This window comes from Rhopilema esculentum, chromosome 4 (genome assembly GCF_057945365.1).
Source record: "Rhopilema esculentum isolate cy_ngs chromosome 4, ASM5794536v1, whole genome shotgun sequence".
Taxonomy (NCBI): domain Eukaryota; kingdom Metazoa; phylum Cnidaria; class Scyphozoa; order Rhizostomeae; family Rhizostomatidae; genus Rhopilema; species Rhopilema esculentum.
In genome coordinates, this window is record NC_142818.1 from 578,039 (window position 1) to 594,820 (window position 16,782).

Genomic DNA, 16,782 nt, shown 5'->3' on the forward strand with positions numbered 1-16,782 from the left:
AGGTCAAGTATGTGCAAACGAGTCACTTCCATAAGAGATAATTGTAGAACAACAAAAGTTGTTTTTCGGCTGGATGATTGTTGATTATGGACCCAATTTATTTTTTACCAGAAAGCAAGCACTGTTATGACCTTATAAATGAAGATGTTTCAATAACAAGCGAAAATGAACCTTCGATATCGATTGAAACGATTGACACTTCAACAGATCCCGATACCCTTGGCAACTGTTTTCTTAGCAACTGTGAGAATGGAAACCTTGCTAATGTACAAAGGCTTCTTGATATGAAAGAAGATTTGATCAATTTTAGGGATGCAGATGGCTATACTGGTCTTCATAGAGCTTCGTATAACGGACATTTAGAGACCATAGATTTTTTAATAAACTGTGGTGCTGATTTTTCTGCACAAACGAATGATGGCTGGCAGCCGCTGCATTGTGCTTGCAGATGGAGTATGCAATTATATTTTTCTCTCCTTGCAATTATATTCTGCTTGCAATTATGTTTTACTTACAGACAGCCAACTTGTTTGAATGACGAATTCAAATGTCTCATGTAACTTTGCTGATGAATGCGTCATTTGAAATGAAATACATTTTCAGTAGATCGTTCAGTATATCCTTGGATTTTGATAAGTCTTTTTTACCAGACTAGAGCAAAGAATTATGTACTATGTTTAAAATTGTTTAGCGCCAATATACTTCACTCAATACTTTTATTTTGCAAGGTTTGTTATTTTCTTGTTTCAGATCAGGTAGATGCTGCCTTCTTATTACTGCAGAAGGGTGTTGACATCAATTGCCAAACAGCTGGAAAGCAGACACCACTCCATTTAGCTTCAACTACCCCTGAACATGCAAAAACTCTTGAGATGTTACTTTTAGATAAAGATATTAACCCTACCTTAAGAAATGGTGCTAATGAAACTGCTTATGAAATTGCTAAGAGAAGTGGTCCCCACCATCAACTATTTGAACTAGTAGATCCAAGTATTTAATGATTTTTTCAGTTTTTGTTGCTTATTATCTTCAATTAAACCATACCAACCATTTTTCCATTCTTTCTATCTCTTTCTATCTGTTCTTTGCATAAAATCAACTTCAATTTCTCAAGCAAAAATCATCCTGATAAGGTCATTGTAAACTCAAGGAGACATGCCAAATTGTCCACAATTGAAACCGTATATTTTCTTTCCTTAAATAGTATGATTAGCAATTAAAGTGATTAGCACTTAGGATTTGTTATTAATCTATGAATGTCTTAGTATGTTATTAATAGTATGATATGAATGTCTTATTAATCTACCCAAAGTGTTACATTTGGACCTTTTAGTTTGTATGATACCTTTTTGTCATAGCATCCTCCAATTGTAATCTAGCCCCCCCCCCTTTCCAAGAGAAAACTAAGTTAGTATTTTTACATCAGTAGTGACATGACAACCAGCGAGACCAGCAAGTATCAGAGAAATTCTGTTACGTCAGTTTTTCATAAAATGGTTCAAGGAAGTTAGCAAAAGCAATATAAAGATTTAAAATTTGGTAAAAAATAGTAAAAATAAAAAAATTCAATGAAACAAAAAGTTAAAAGAATTGAAATTTACCCTTCAATAAATTATATTTTGTGCAGTCCGTTTATGTACACTGGACCATAATATACCATGTTATTCTAAAACAAGTAAATACATTGTATTGTTCCAAAAAACTGTGGCCCTACTATTCTTAGAATCAAAGGACTTATTTTCTCCTTTTATTTTAAAATTAATTTCACATTACACTCAATTTCATTTGAATTGTTTTCTTTACAAAGAGCATTGCAGAGTTAGATTCATTGCCTATAAATGAATTTCAAGTTAAAACACACTTCTTTATATGAGCACGGAGGCTCAATTTGCAAAAAGTATGAAAAAGGTAAAAACATACCCAGCCTTAGATTAAAGGCTAGAAAACAATCTGTTGTTTCATGACACTGGGCTCGAAAACCCTTTCAGTTCTCGCAGGGATTTCTGGATTTCTTCAGATCAATGTTCTCGCAGGGATTTCTTCCCCCGCAGATCAATGTTGGACTTATAGTTCTATCACTTTTGCTTCAAAATCATGCATTCAACATTAAGTCAAGGGAGGGAAAAAGCTACTGTATTTCTCAAAGGAAAGCGAAAATATCAATTTCTTCGAAAATATTAAGTCTCAACTAATTTTGTCAGTCTCCTAGCAACTTCGGAACACATTTGCCTGATTTTGCATGTTTAGAGATATTTCATGATGCTGTTTCATGTAATTGTGTCCAAATTAAAAAATTCTTAGAATAGACTTTTGTGACGTCATCCCTTTTGTATTGTGTTGTATTGTATGGTATTGTATTGTATTGTATTGTATCCTATCGTCTCGTTTCATTTTCTCAACTAAATACTTCCATGCCTTAAAAAATATTTCATAAATTTTCGTTTGCTTCTGCCCAGGGTCCTGCAATCAATGGCGGCTCCAGCCACTACGCCACGTCCTTTTAAGCCCCCCCCCCCCTATTTGTCACCCGAAAACACCCTTTTACTAGCAAGGAACGCCAATTTCACCTGAAGGGAATGCCCATGACTAACTTTTAGCTAAGTAAAGGCAATTTGAAAATCATAGAATTATTACAAAAAGTACGTTGTCAAAATATTACCTCTCCCCTAACATTTTCTCATCGAATTTAGATGAAATACAAATTAGCCCTGCCGAGAAATGGAGGGACGTGTCCCCCTAGTCCCTCTGTGGCACCGCTACTGATCCTGCAAAGAACTGGGGGGACTGTCTCGGCGGCACATTTAGTAAAAATAAGGGCACCTATGTCTTGGGGGGGGCACCTCTGTAATCTGCAAGTAGTTGCTTTACCGCACTCTGAAAAGCAGGGACCCCCTTCGCCCCCCCCCCTCCCTGGTTTCTGTCTATGGTTTCAATTCCGTGCATCTCTTTGACTCAGCTTAGGATCCTGAAAGTACTAAGCATGTGCCCATGGTAGTTATGATAACCAGAAAGCTCCAGCGCATAGGATATCAGCATCCTTTCATCGTCTTTGTCTCTGCTGTCTTTATTGGGAATTGCTGAATTTGTTGTCTTCTACTAAAACACACCTTCCGAACATCTACTAAAATTTGTAAAAAAATCATAGCCTATGGTACATTTGAGAGATTTGAGTAGTTTTAGAATCGCAAGAGGACTTGAAGGGATTCTCGGATTTTTAAAGGATTCTTGCGGATTTTCGGATTTTTTTCGTATTTTCAAAGGGGGTGTACTGGATTTCTTTATATGAAATGCCCCCTCGGTTTGAGCTAACGAACGTTCAAGTCACAGAATGTTCGAGTTATCGAGGACTGTGACTTCAATTAGTTTAGTTACCAGGATTCGAAAACGAGGCTATTACATCTTTCAGTGGAAAAATGGAGGAACTAACAGAATATCTTGCCAACGCTGCTTGCAATAGAATTGGTAAAACAATAGAGTCAAAAGAATCAGGTAGACTTCTTTGCGTGTCTCGTCAACTCATTTTTGTTATGATGTTTTATTAGTTGTGTAAATTTGAATAAGGAGTTGCAGAAACCTCTTAATCACTGCCAATGCCAAAAGTCTTGGAACGTTGACGTAAGTGTTCGAACGAGGAAGTCATTTCTAGTTAGGCCCAATGAGGTATAAGAATAGCTAGAGAGTCAACACGAGGCTCCTCTGACAGACTCAAGTGAAGCCTTTGCGGTGATCTGTAATATTCCATTTGCACGGCAAGAAACAGCAGCGAAATAGTAAACAAGTGACGACGTCGAGATATTTGGAAATAATTCTGGTGCAATAAAGAAAACGCATCAAACTAACAATCTTAGTCTTGACTAAGAAAACAACAAGGATGCTTTACACTATGGAATAAGATCGTTATGGCTCATTTAAAAACATGTTTTCGCGATTACGGTTCCTTTTTGGTGAGCGGTTTCGAAAGGGCCATGGCCTAAATTATACACACCTGCAAAAGTCAAATGTTTTTAAATAGTATGAGCTTGTTCATCTGATGTCTAACGCTAGGAGTGTTCGAATTGACTATTTGTCGGGTGTATCGCTTGCCGTAAGTTTGTAGACGCATGGTTAAGTATCTAATTGACACTTTTTTGACGAGTTGAGCGAGGTGATCATCCTGAAACCCAGGTTCCACTTCAAACCCATGATCGCCCATACATGGAAAGTGTTGCTGCCAGTCACACACAGAGACAACTTGAATCAACATTTTCCAAAGAAGATTACTTTCCGAAGTGATTTGATTTCGGCTCGAATTAATGACATTCATTTTGAAAGATTTTTCGCATTGCTCCACAACTTTGAAAGCTCCATATGATGCTTGAATCAATCCACCTCTGTTCTTACGGGAAACGAGCATTGCGTATGGCATGGTTGCATAGAAGTGATCTGTGGAAGAAACTAGAATCACCAAAGACTCAGAACACTGCTGGCAATCAATCTTATGGATAATTTTCCTGATAATGAAGCCAGAAATGTAGTAAAGAATATTCTCCTGCAGCGAGGTTACATTTATGGATCCAAACAGATGGTGAAGTTCTTCCTCACTTTCAATGGTTTCATCCTCAGAGATGGGTTTGAGCAACTCAGCAACAGGTTTGCGTCTTTTACTGGCCCTAAGGGAGAATATTGATCCATTGGACTCAGCCTCAAATGAAAGGACATTTGCCTTATTGAATGCCATTATTGAGTTTCGCATTAATATTTGGCGAAGAGCTGTCTTGAACTGTACTGTGTTTGGATTGTTGTTGAATCCTCCTCGAGCACATACACATGAAAACAAAAGCTCAATGTGATCCTGAGAGAATTTGTAGGTCAGCAAAAATATGTAAGGATCATTATTTCTCATAAGTAACTCTTTGGCTATGGAAAAAATTGACTTTGATGCTGATACAAACCCCAAGATGAATGTTTTGCGACAATGATTTACCAGAAGTTGATCATTACCTGCTTTCAGGCTAAGAAGATATTCTGAGATATTTTGGATTTGTTGTCTTAAGCTGTTTAAATTTGTGACTCTTATAGGTGATTTAAAACCTTTCATCATTGGGTGCCTAGAATTAAGAAAGTCAAACAGCCTATCAATGTTTCTAATAAATTGGATTGTAGCAGCACAACCTTGAAAGCTTTCAAGATTCATGTCAGTTTTCAGAAACTCTAATGCATCAGCTACAGATGAGCTGAATGTTTGGGCTGCTAGCTTGACTTTCATTTTGTGTTTTTCCCAATTTATGTGTTCTGAATTTAACTTGTTTGCTAAAGTAAAACCTTCCTTGTCTTGCAAGACTGAAAGATTTGTTATGTATTTCCAAGAGATACTTTCCCCATCTGATGTTTTGAATGACCCTAGGTTTCCTAAGGCATTGCGAGCCAATTTTAACATGTGACATGCATCTAATGTGGAATAAACAAAATAATCTCTTGTAGGATGCTTAAATTTAACAATCATGATGTCATATTTATCTGTGAATCTGCATCCAAGGTTCTCCAGTGTGCTTAAATTGGTAGATGTACCATCACATGTTATGGACCAGACTCTAAAGCCATGATCAGCTGCTAAAGAAAGGCCTGTTTTGATTAATGATGCTTGTGATTCAGCATTTAATTTGTCTGTTAAAAAGTATCCAACTGGACATTTCCAGTGTGACTTTAGGCCGGTCAACATAAAAACTAAAGCCTCAGAAGCAAGGTTTTCAGAGTTTTCTGGAATGATGTTACCATAGTCAACAAAGCCAGAATACTTTGACTTGAGCTGATCATAAGTTACCTCTTTCCTAATTGACATTCCATCAATAAGCAAGGCGCAATCTAACATTTCTGGCTTATCTTTGGACTGGTTTTCAAGATCCTGAAAAACCTCAGTAAGGAAGCCTGGCTCACAGTTGACGGAAGCTGTCCACTGCTTAATGGATGACTCATGTGGTAGCTTAAAAATTTTGCGTAGAAAATTATATGCTCTGTGCAAGTAGAAATTTACAGTCAGGGCAAATTGTTTTAATTCTTTGCTATATCGCCTTCCAGCTGGTTTACGGCCCTTATTTTTAACCTCATTCAGGAAAAGTTCCAAACAGGTGCCAGAAAATTGATCCTTAAGGAGGTCTGCACTTGACTGGGAAAGAAGTTCTTTATTTTTCATTGTATCAATAAGGTCACCCATTGTTTTTATTTTCTGATTTCGTCTACGCAGCTTTTGTTGAAGCATTTTGATTTTTTGTTCTCAGTCGCATTTTTGTTGGTGAATTGGGATCAGATTTTCCCTCTTTAGGTTTTTTAACTGTTTGGCTTTTTTGCTGTCCCTTTGCCCCCTTTTTTAAACATGGGTTCTTCCTCACGAACTTCCTTCTGGTTTTTGGTGGCTCTCTCATGAGGTGTTTTGGGAACTTTGGGAAAATGGATGGTACAGCAGAGGGGGCCAAACGTGGCCTTGGCTGACCAGGGGGTACCTTGTAATCTGTAACAAGGAAGTGATCGCTACAGATATAGGAGTATTTTGTAGGGTGCCATTTCCAACGCCTCACTGCTGCAATCCAGAGTTGCCGCTTCTCCTCATTTGCAGGAAACCTGAAAAGCACCAAAAAGCAAAAAAGGCTTAACAAACAACCAACCTGAAAAATCACCACGAATCTCAAAGGCCAAGAATCTCAAAACTCTCAACCCATCTGAAGCAAATAAAATATATATTTATGACTGTCTGGAACAATCATTTTTTTTAACGAGAAATGCAACCATGACCAGGCGGCTTCGCCGAGCAAAACTTTCCATCTACCCACAAATAATAGTAAAACCTTGGAAAAAATCTCATCCTAGCTGCTAATGAATTCTAAAATAACTGATAAATTATAAACCTAGACCCAGCAGACCCTATAAAATCCATTAGCAATCAGAAACCAACCGGTGAAATGAGACAGGCCTAGGCCTACTAGCTCCATCAACATCCCCTACTCCCATCGAATTTTCGCATTCTTGACTATCAATCTGATCACCATCAGTTCCTCCACCCTTACTTCCATCTCGTTGTCGATTCTGACAACCAAAGGCAGCACAAGAAATAACCATTTCGAAAGCAGTACGCGTTTTACAAATCACACACTCGCAGAACACAACAACCCGTCAGAAAACTTTTGCCGTGCAAGTGAATTTCTTCGAAACGCCTTGTGGCTTCAAGCCTCACTTTCATGGTATCTCTCTAGCTATTCTAGCTATTCTTATAACTCATTGGTTAGGCCGCATTCATGCCTCCCTGTGATTACTTACAATTTTTCATTCAAAACTCTAAATGATATTGCAAAAAAAACTACACCCCTGAATTATTCATTGAATTCTGTATTCTAAAGTGCAGTATTCATGATCAAGAATATTTCTTTTGCGTTGTAATAAATTTTTTAAGAAGAGTTTGCGATTCTCAGAACGGCGTGACAACAGAACCCGGTACGAGTCAGGTGTCCGAAATTAGCTTCAAGACGTCACTTATCATGTTTCTAGAAAGAAAGTACAACAAAATAGCACAATTCAGGCATTGCAGTGTATTTTTAAGACTTACTCCTAAAATAAATGTTCAGGTAAACAAACCCTCTGCGCAGGCGGAGGGCCGATCGGCTGGAAAACGTTGTCGGAAACTGTCTGCAGTAGTCACCGGTGGAAAAATTGTCGGCGCTCCTGTCAAACAGGGCTTATGGAGATAAAACTGCTATAAATACACTTTTGAATAGTTTCTACAAAACCTGATCGGTGGCCATAGAGAAGAGTCTCGGATCTTCGTCACGTGCTTACGCTACAAAGTTTTAAAATGTGATTTTCAGTAACTTCCTAGAAGTTGCTCGTCTATGGTTGCTCGAAATTATTTGCAAAAACGTAACGTCGAATTATTCCAAATGCAGTTTTTCGGTCTGTTGTCGCGCGAAATTCAGAAGAATCCACTTCCATCTAAACAATACTGCCTAACAGCTGTTAACAGTTCCCTTTAGTGTTCAAAGGCAATTTCAGCCACCCCCCTCTCCCCCTAAGAACAATGTCGATTTACTATAGAAAAAAGGAATGGATATTTTACTATTCATGAAATAATGGGACAGAAGAAATACATGAGGGTAGCAGCTAGTAAAATACTCGAAAAAGGAAAGGGTGCCATTTCAAAAGATTTTGCTACGAATTTACAAGCTGCCATTGTCACAAGTTGTCCATTTGCATTTCACTGCCCAAATGACAATTTTCAAGGAACATATCAAACTTGTAGAGAAGAACCCCGTGTTTCCCACAACAGAGTTCTCAACAGGCTAATCTATGATCCATGTAAATATATGATCCAGTTTTAGAAGCGCACCATGTAAAGCCCCCGTTTCTGCTTCCACTGTTTTGTCAAAATGCCATTGCAACAATGACTGTGCCTCCCTCTTTTTTATCCATAAAAGCGCTGGACAGATTATTTCAACAATCATAACTTGCTTCTTTTGTTTGCTTGCCATTAAGCATACCAAAACACACATCATCACCCATCAGCAAGTGCTTCCTTGCCGAAGGCAAGGCCCTGCAAGCAGGGGCGAAACTACTGGGTGGGTATGGAGGGGTGCTGCATCCCCCCCGCAATCTTCAAAAAAGCAGATTTTGTCGGGCAAATTTATGGCTGCCATTGTATCTGTCGGGCAAATCTGGAAATTTTCTTTAGGTCGCACTTTTATTGCTACTTTTTGCCCTAGCTTGGTTTTTTAATTCATGGTCTTTTTCCCCATCTTTTTTTCAATCTCCTCCCAGTTGGAAAAAAAAAACAGAAACGAGGCAAGGAAAAGCAACATATATAAATTTCTGTCTTTCGTCCACCGATCAGCGCTTTCGTCTCGACCTCGACAGCGTCCGAAGTCCGAAGTCCGAAGTCCGACGTCCGAAGAAGTCCGAAGTATTGATCGACAGCGAAAGTATAGATGGAAAGTAAAGTGTGTTTGATGCAAGAAGGAAATGAACACAGGGCATACCCCCCTACTTTTTGCAAAACAAGAGAGCTTTGTTCAAAAATCTTTTGTTGTAATTTCTAAATTTCCCCTTTACAAGCCCCCCCCCCCCCTCCAACTTTCCATCCTGCCACGGAGCCCATGGAACACTGACAGTTTTAGAAGCATCATAAATCAAAGCATGAAGGATATACCATCTCTGTATACGTGGTTGAGAAGAATCAATCAATACTTTCTTTTCCGAATGTATGAAACTTTCATCATACATTCATAAGGAGTTATGCCCCAAAATTCTCTTAAGGTTTTACACTTACGGTTCGAAAGTATTGCACCCTTCGCTAGAAAATGGTCATACAGACGCCAAAGTTTTTTAACTAAAAAAATTCGAATAACCGTAACAAGCAACAGAAAGTTTTAATCAGTTCAAGCGGGAAATAATATAGAATTTATCAAGAAATTGTAGTTAAGATATGAATTGCAAAAAACTTTCGAGTTTCTTCTATTTCTGTACAATATCCATTATTACGAAAACACGAGAACTGAGCTTTGATGATAGGTGTGCCTGTAAAATACTTTCATTAAAAAAACTTTTCTTTGCTTGAGGGATTTTGTTATGGTGAATTCAGAGATACTTACTATGTGCTTGGGTGCCTAAAAATGTTGAAATTGCTTCCAGAGCAACCGAAAATTGAAAATGAAACTCAGAAAATGCAACTGAAGCTCTTTTTTGTTGAAACAATGTAATCTGCGTAGCTGTTTCTAAATTCCGAAATTTCCAAGCTGTGTTTTGGTGTTCCACTTTGATAAAATTGAGACCCTACTTCAATTTATTTTTTGAATTGCTCTCTTAATAGCTAGATGATTTTGAAAGTGAAGACATTTTTTTCTTTTATAGAAAAAACAGGCCTTAAAAATGCTTGCTTTTCGGAAACAAATGTTTATAGCCAACACCAGAAAGACTAGAGGCATATTTCTTGACTTTAAACAAACAGCCTGAGTCTAAAGACCCTCTCTCGGGCTTCCCGATGATTTCAGCTCTTGAGGCGATGTGCTCTAAAAATGAAGTTCATGTATGACACGCCCTTGCATCAAGCAAGCCCACTGCCGTTCACAGACCTGAGAAACTGTAGACCGTACTGTTAACCGTGGAGACTTTTTGAATTTTTCTCTATGGTAAAGAGTATTTTTGCCCCCAAACTTACCTCAGAGTGTGTCATAATTTAACTTACATGTAAGATTAAGTTTTGCATCGGAACAGCATACCTACTGTATTTTTTTTTCAATTCTTGCCCTTGCACTTATTCTTGCCTCTCTATTAATCCCGTCTTATCTCTATACTGTGAAAAACTAATCCTGCCTCTCTGATAATCTGGCACAGGAGAAGTGGAAGAAGATGTTTATGTTGATTTTGATGAATAGAATTATCATAGAAAATGTAGATCACTATTTTAGAACAAGAAACTAGGGCACGATTAAATATGTAAATGTTCAGTTTCATTTTTTTAATCAATTGTTATGTTCAATTGATATTTTAGCTAAAATAATTTTTTAAATTGAAGTCTTTTGTGAAAGTGGCTGTTCTTGTCTGCAGTGGCAAAAATAAAAGGGACATGGGGTGCTCAGGCCCTGACAATCAGCGTTCTCAGCGAAAAATTTGGTCTTCTGTTGTTTGATTGATGAACGCCTAACATGCTGATAGCTAGAGCAACCAAGAGCAAAGGTAGACCCTAGGGCAGCCAATGGGTGTGGCCCCTTGTTTTACAGCGAATATAGAACTCAGAATATGACAATGAAAGCAAATTCCATGATTACAGTATAATCCGGTTATAAGGTACTTTAAGGGACCAGTGTATTAAGTACATTATATCCAAAGTACGTTGTAACGAGGGTAAGTAAAAATTGATTAAAACCAAGCACACCTTTTACCGGGACCAAGCACACCAGTACGTTATATCCGAAAGTACATAATTACCGAGTACGTTATAACGGGATTCTACTGTACAGGCACCATAATGAGCCAAGACCCCGGGGCACTTGCCCTTGCTATGCTCCTCTGTTGGCGGTTCTGTCGAAAGGCAATCTAAGATTTTATCCTGTTGAAAAGTCGTGGGCGTGGAAATTTCTTTGCTTAAATGTTTGCTGTACTTTTTTCTCATTTTCTTTCATGTCTGATCACATCCTAATCCCATTTGTCATTAAGTATTGTTTTTTTTGTTTTCATAAATTCAAAGGATTTGCTTCAGTCTTGGGTGGGACAAACTCCTTCCCATCAGTAAACTTTGTCACAAGAAGTTGCATGTCACTTTGTTTAGTTTTATTTAAGCTTTTTTGGCTTTTCCACATTTTAGCTATTTGAAGAAAGGTAACTCGGTAAGAGCACAGTCAATTTGTAAAGCCAGTTGCCCTGAATTTTTTACTGACACTTGCCAATAATGTCCAGTCAATATATTTGCCAACAGGTTGAATTGTGCAGCCAGTAAAAGTCTTTCCTGCTGGATTCCCAAATTAAGGGTATAATAGGCTGTAAATGTTCGCTTTTTATCCATGTCTGCTTTTTATTTGTGAAGTTGATGATTCTTAAGGCATAAATGTGACGACAGAAGGGAATCACTAGTAAATTTAATGAAATTTACTTTTAGAGTTTAAGCCTATAGCAATTAAATACAACGTGTGTTACATTGTGGCAGCAGTGATAATCAGAGATTCTTCAGTGCTCATGATGAGAGAATCGAAAAGGAGTTGTTATGGCCAATGGTATTTGCCAGCAGGGCAGATGGAAAGAGATGAATCAATTGAGGTATTTTGTTTGATGGTAAAGATTGATGATCCAGTTGTTTTCTTTTTCTGCTGATGAACAAATTGACAAAGGAAATATTTTGGTAGCAAACATAATTCAACTTAGCAATGGTTACAGGGGCGGAAATTGCGGGGATATTGGGGATATAGGGTCAGAGCCATCCAGATTTTGTTGAATTGTCAGTTAAAACCTGATTCAAGTGCTTTGGTCAGTAAACGTGCTTATTTTTTAACATTCCCCCCCCCCCCCTCCATCTCCCATATAAAAAGTTGGATTTCTACCTCTTTACTATTTTGTCAAAAGCTACATTCGCAGAAGAAATGCTTCCCCATAAAACCATAGTTCAAAAACTTCAGCGATTTTTGCAAGAATTCAAATATTATAATAGACACCTGCTAAAATTACTGCAAAAGTACATTAAAATGTGATAACATGTTATCATTTCATCATACTGGTATCATTCTTGACATACAAAGTAAATTTTTGCAAAGTTTAGTATTTACCTGTCAGACCTGTTTCTTTCTAAATCAATTTTAGGTCCAATGAGGCCCAGAACTGTCTTTCGGTTCACCTTCAAAATTCGTCAGCAACTTTTACTAGCGTTATTTCTTAATTATGAAGAAGCATTTGCAGGCGCTTGTGCTCCAAGACGATTTTGCTCCAGAACGCGATTTTGTGTTGTAGGAGGCTGTAAAGCGAGAAGTAAAAGAGGAGACATTGGCAGATGTCGATGTTCTTAGTCTGCTTTCAGTGGAGAGCAGCGGACCATCTTGGTTTAGGTTTACGTTTGCATGCAAGTGCACCAATGATACTCTGAAAACCCCAGATCAAGAGGATGAACATTCAATAGAAGCAAGATGGATCCCGATATGCGATGTTTTGGCGGGAGATCAAGTGGATTTAAGGTCAGTTGTTATAGGTTATCGATGTCAAAGTCCAAGCCTCAAACGGCTTTATTGGTGTGATATTAAAGCCACTCTGTATAAGCAAGCAATTAGAACTGGTGGGAATTCCTCAATTTAGATATTTTCCTTCTATTCCTAATTTTTATGAGTTTTGACTTCAATGAGAGTTTTAATATAGACATACAAATAATTGATTTTTTTGGAGAGCCTAAGACTTATATACACGATATTCTGAGATGCTTCCTACCTTTAAACCTTCTTACTTTTGACTACTTTTTATCTTATTTTATTTCAGTTTGCTTCTTTGAGCAAAAATGTCTTCTTTATTTATCCCTTAAGGTGCACAGATATAATACCGCTCATTCGGAATGGTGATTCATGGTACAAAACAAAGCTGTCAGTCCAGGAGGCATATCTGTTGCCAACACTCAAGCCACATGCCGTTTGCATTGTCAGAGTGTACCTTATTTCTGCTGGAAAAGATAGGTCTGTGCCATTTGTTTACATCGAGTCATAAACAAAGTCTTAACTTAAGTACGTGTAAATCATTCTCGATATGCTCGTATGCTAGGTGTCCACTCCCTGCCATCTAATTATACTTAAAGATGCTAGATGTTGAAGGCGTTGAAGTCTAAGGTTCCCTTTTAAAATGTTTCATACATCTGTGGAGGAGTGGAGAAATGAAATGAAAACTAGAGTATCTTCCAACACTGCCTTTGCAGCACCAATCACGCCAATATAGATTCATCCACAGGGGTTGATGATATCCACTTTCTTGTGTAATATACTAGGATCTTTCGTTATTATTAACTGTTTTACTTTCTAATTGACAGCCTTTACATGTTCCTTGGAAAGTCAGGTCATTTCACCGAAAAGATTATTCAATCTGCGGATGGTGACCTTAAGAGTGCCATTCTCGCCATTTTGCAGGTAAAACAAACGTTTAACATTCAATGAGCATTAGGCATCCTCTTCACACTAGGGCTTGTATCTTTTAATCAGAGTTGGCTGCCCAATGTTTGCTTTTTAGTACCCTTATTATTAAATTGGCGAAACCCCATAAAATTTATCGCAAGTCCCTGCCCCCTCCCTCCACCCAGATGCTACACCTATGTTATCAATACTGAAACATAGCTATTTGATCGTACACTTGGCGGAACCTTCTTTACTTTGTTTCCACGAACATGACACCAGAATACATCCTGATTCATAAAATAACATAACTTACTATTTTTGTATGGGCATATTGCGAACCTTGAGATTTCTTTAGCTTTTTATTGCTACTAAGCATTTGAGACATCCCCTTGATGAGGTTTAATGCTAAAACGTTTGAAGAAATCTTTTTGAATAGCCTCAGAGGCACTTGCAGCCTATTTTGCATATTGCATATGTCAATGCCATATTAAAGCATGCTTGGGAAAAAATTGCTCGCAAAAGGTTGTGCTGCATTATATTTCAGTTTTTACTTAGACAGTACTCGCGAAAGGTTGTGCTGCATTCTTTCTCAATTTTCACTTAGACAGTACTCGCGAAAGGTTGTGCTGCATTCTTTCTCAGTTTTTACTAAGACAGTGCTCGCAAAAGGTTGTGCTGCACAATTTTTACTTAGACAGTACTCTATTTACTGCTTGTATATGTTGGTATTAAGTTATTTGAGTTCGGAATTCTCTCTTCGTTTTGGCTAATGATGGCATTTCCTCTTTCCGTTTCCTCTTGTAGACTAGCGGCTTTGTTGGTTCTTTCACAAGTCATGGAGTTATTTCTTTGGAGCACACTGGCAAAGAGTTTTCAAAGACGGATGGCTTCATGTTGCATGTTCTTGCACAGGCAAATGAGGAAGTCCAACAACAGGATTTGCATCAGTATTGGGAACTTTTGCAAGATTCTCAATTGTGCAGCTCCCTCAGAAATATCATCGAAAAATGTTTATGTGCCCCTATTTTATGATACACTGTAAGATTATTCATTTGTGTATCTTGACGATTTCGAATTTATCTAGACGCATTTCAATCAAGATGCTTTCTTCAGCTTATATTAAAGGCGTCTTTTATCTAATATCTTTTTGTGAAACTGCTATTTGAATATATTGCTTTTTCATAAAGGACTGCTCTGGTCATATTGGATAAAAACGCTACTTTTTACAGCATTGTCAACAGTAAGCGCATTGGCTACAGGTTTCAAAACGGTCTAATTGCTTGTTGCATTTCACTTCTTTTAGAAAGATTACTTTAATTACTTCTGTTTGGTTTTGGAAAAAAATTATAAGCATATGCAACTAAAGCTTTATTTCTAATGCTTTTTGTTGACATCTCAGAATATAAGGAGTATAGTGATACTTTTTTAGAGTCTACCGCATTTAGTATTAATTATTCTATCAATGCTGCGGGAAACTGGCATGCATAATGCACCGTTTTATCTCAGTTTAACAACAGCAACCCCAGTAAATAAAATGAGGCTCACGAGTGCGTGTGTAGGGAATGTCAGCTTTCTTTTCGTGGAAATTAATGGGTATCTTCAATTGAAAGAAGTAGCCTTAAAGCTAATAGGAAACAATGAAGGGTTCTCGTTTTTGACTGAATTCACATTCACGTTATTCAGCAAGAAACTTTAAATTTATTGAATATATTTGTTAACACTAAAGGAGAAAGGGGTTCGTTGGAAAAATTACAAGAATTCGTACTCGAGTCGAAGCTAGATGAAGTTTACAGAGCAATGTAGCCCAGGGGCGTCGTGGCGATTGAATTCTAGAGGGGGCAAGAAAGAAACATTTTCGACAAAATTTTTTTGATTAATTCTACTTAAATAGAGGCATTTCATGCAAGTGTAAGGGCAGGGCAGAAAGGCTCATAACTTGGTTTTGTGGAAATATAGAATTTTCTTTACAGAAGTTAATTGTCCCTCGAGATTACGATAAATACTTTAGTGCAAGTAATTTATGTTGCTAAAAGTTTGAGAACTACCCACTGCTCAATTCTGGGAATACTCCAAAAAAAATGATTTCATCCGAAAATCCATCAAATTTTGAAAGCAGAGGGGGTCACGGTCCCTCCTGCCTCCCCTGCCTCCCCTGCCTCCCCATGCCTCCCCCTGCCTCCCCCTGCCTCCCCCCGGCCACGACGCCACTGCTGAAGCCACATTAGATATGGTAACATTATTTGGGGGAACACCTGCAGAAATAAGCAAAAGTTTTGATACAATGGAAAGTGGAAAGTTAGATGGTTTTGTAATTGGCTTTCTATCAAGGATCTTAGCGACTGTCATAAGCACCCTCATTTTCATAAGCACCCATTAAAGTATTTCGTTTATCTATTCATTGCATCTTAGGAGATTACTTACATGTTCTCTCAGTCATGAAAACTGAAAATTTTCGGATTTAGAATTGTGCGAAAAAGGGACCTTCATCTTGTTTCCAGGGATGTAACAGTGGGGGGCTCAGGGGGCACAGCCATCCTTGTTAACATTTTCGAAAAAAGTATGGGGGGCTCAGCACCTCCTCATTGTTTGTGCTTGGATACAGCCAAGAATCATATAATGCAAAGAAATTGGTGAAGAATTGTTACTTCACCAAAACTTGACGACTAAACCAGAAAAGGAAAAGATAGGCAACTGAAAGATTTAAAGGCATTGCAAGCTTTATATGCAAGAAAATGTACACAAAGTTTGACAAATACAGTTGGAAAATTCTTGAATGATTTCTTACTGACTACGTTTAGTTGCAGTTTTGTAGAGACAGTTGTTTTTTTGTTGCATTTAGAAATGCCTGATTCAACCACCGGTTGCTATTGTTTGACTCTATCTTGTCTATTTTTAATATTTCATGCACTACACTCTTTTTTATAAGAACAATAAGAACAATTCAATGTTTTTCAACGCTGGATGTTCTTATTTTTTGGATAATTTTAGTCTCTGGTGTTCTTAAAGCTGTATTTATTTCAAAATTTATTTTTCTATATCTGCAAACTATGAATATTTTCCAAGTCCAATGAATAGCATGTAATAGTGCTAGTTTGGATTTCGTTTGTTTTGCATCCTGTAACCTTAGTAATTTTATCACCGTTCGCACATTCGATTGTTTATAATTCCTTTTGTTTTCTAATTGCACCTTTAG

At 37.7% G+C, this 16,782-nt stretch overlaps 2 protein-coding genes across 3 annotated transcripts; both read left to right on the forward strand.

Moving 5' to 3' along the window:
* Positions 1-21: 21 nt before the first annotated feature.
* LOC148960291 (ankyrin repeat domain-containing protein 49-like) lies at positions 22-1,392 on the forward strand. Its single transcript, XM_089113955.1, has 2 exons — positions 22-453; positions 751-1,392. The coding sequence occupies exons 1-2, from the start codon at positions 87-89 to the stop codon at positions 996-998; spliced, it is 615 nt and encodes a 204-aa protein (XP_088970081.1). The 5' UTR covers positions 22-86; the 3' UTR covers positions 999-1,392.
* A 1,967-nt stretch (positions 1,393-3,359) lies between these two features.
* LOC135690588 (8-oxo-dGDP phosphatase NUDT18) lies at positions 3,360-15,751 on the forward strand. Of its 2 annotated transcripts, none has more exons than XM_065208180.2 (6): positions 3,360-3,489; positions 11,612-11,769; positions 12,454-12,674; positions 13,014-13,160; positions 13,508-13,604; positions 14,394-15,747. In XM_065208180.2, the coding sequence occupies exons 1-6, from the start codon at positions 3,414-3,416 to the stop codon at positions 14,619-14,621; spliced, it is 927 nt and encodes a 308-aa protein (XP_065064252.2). In that variant the 5' UTR covers positions 3,360-3,413; the 3' UTR covers positions 14,622-15,747. The 2 variants fall into 2 exon arrangements, with proteins under 2 accessions (XP_065064252.2, XP_088970066.1); XM_089113940.1 differs by having other exon boundaries at positions 3,399-3,489; positions 11,663-11,769; positions 14,394-15,751.
* Positions 15,752-16,782: the final 1,031 nt, after the last annotated feature.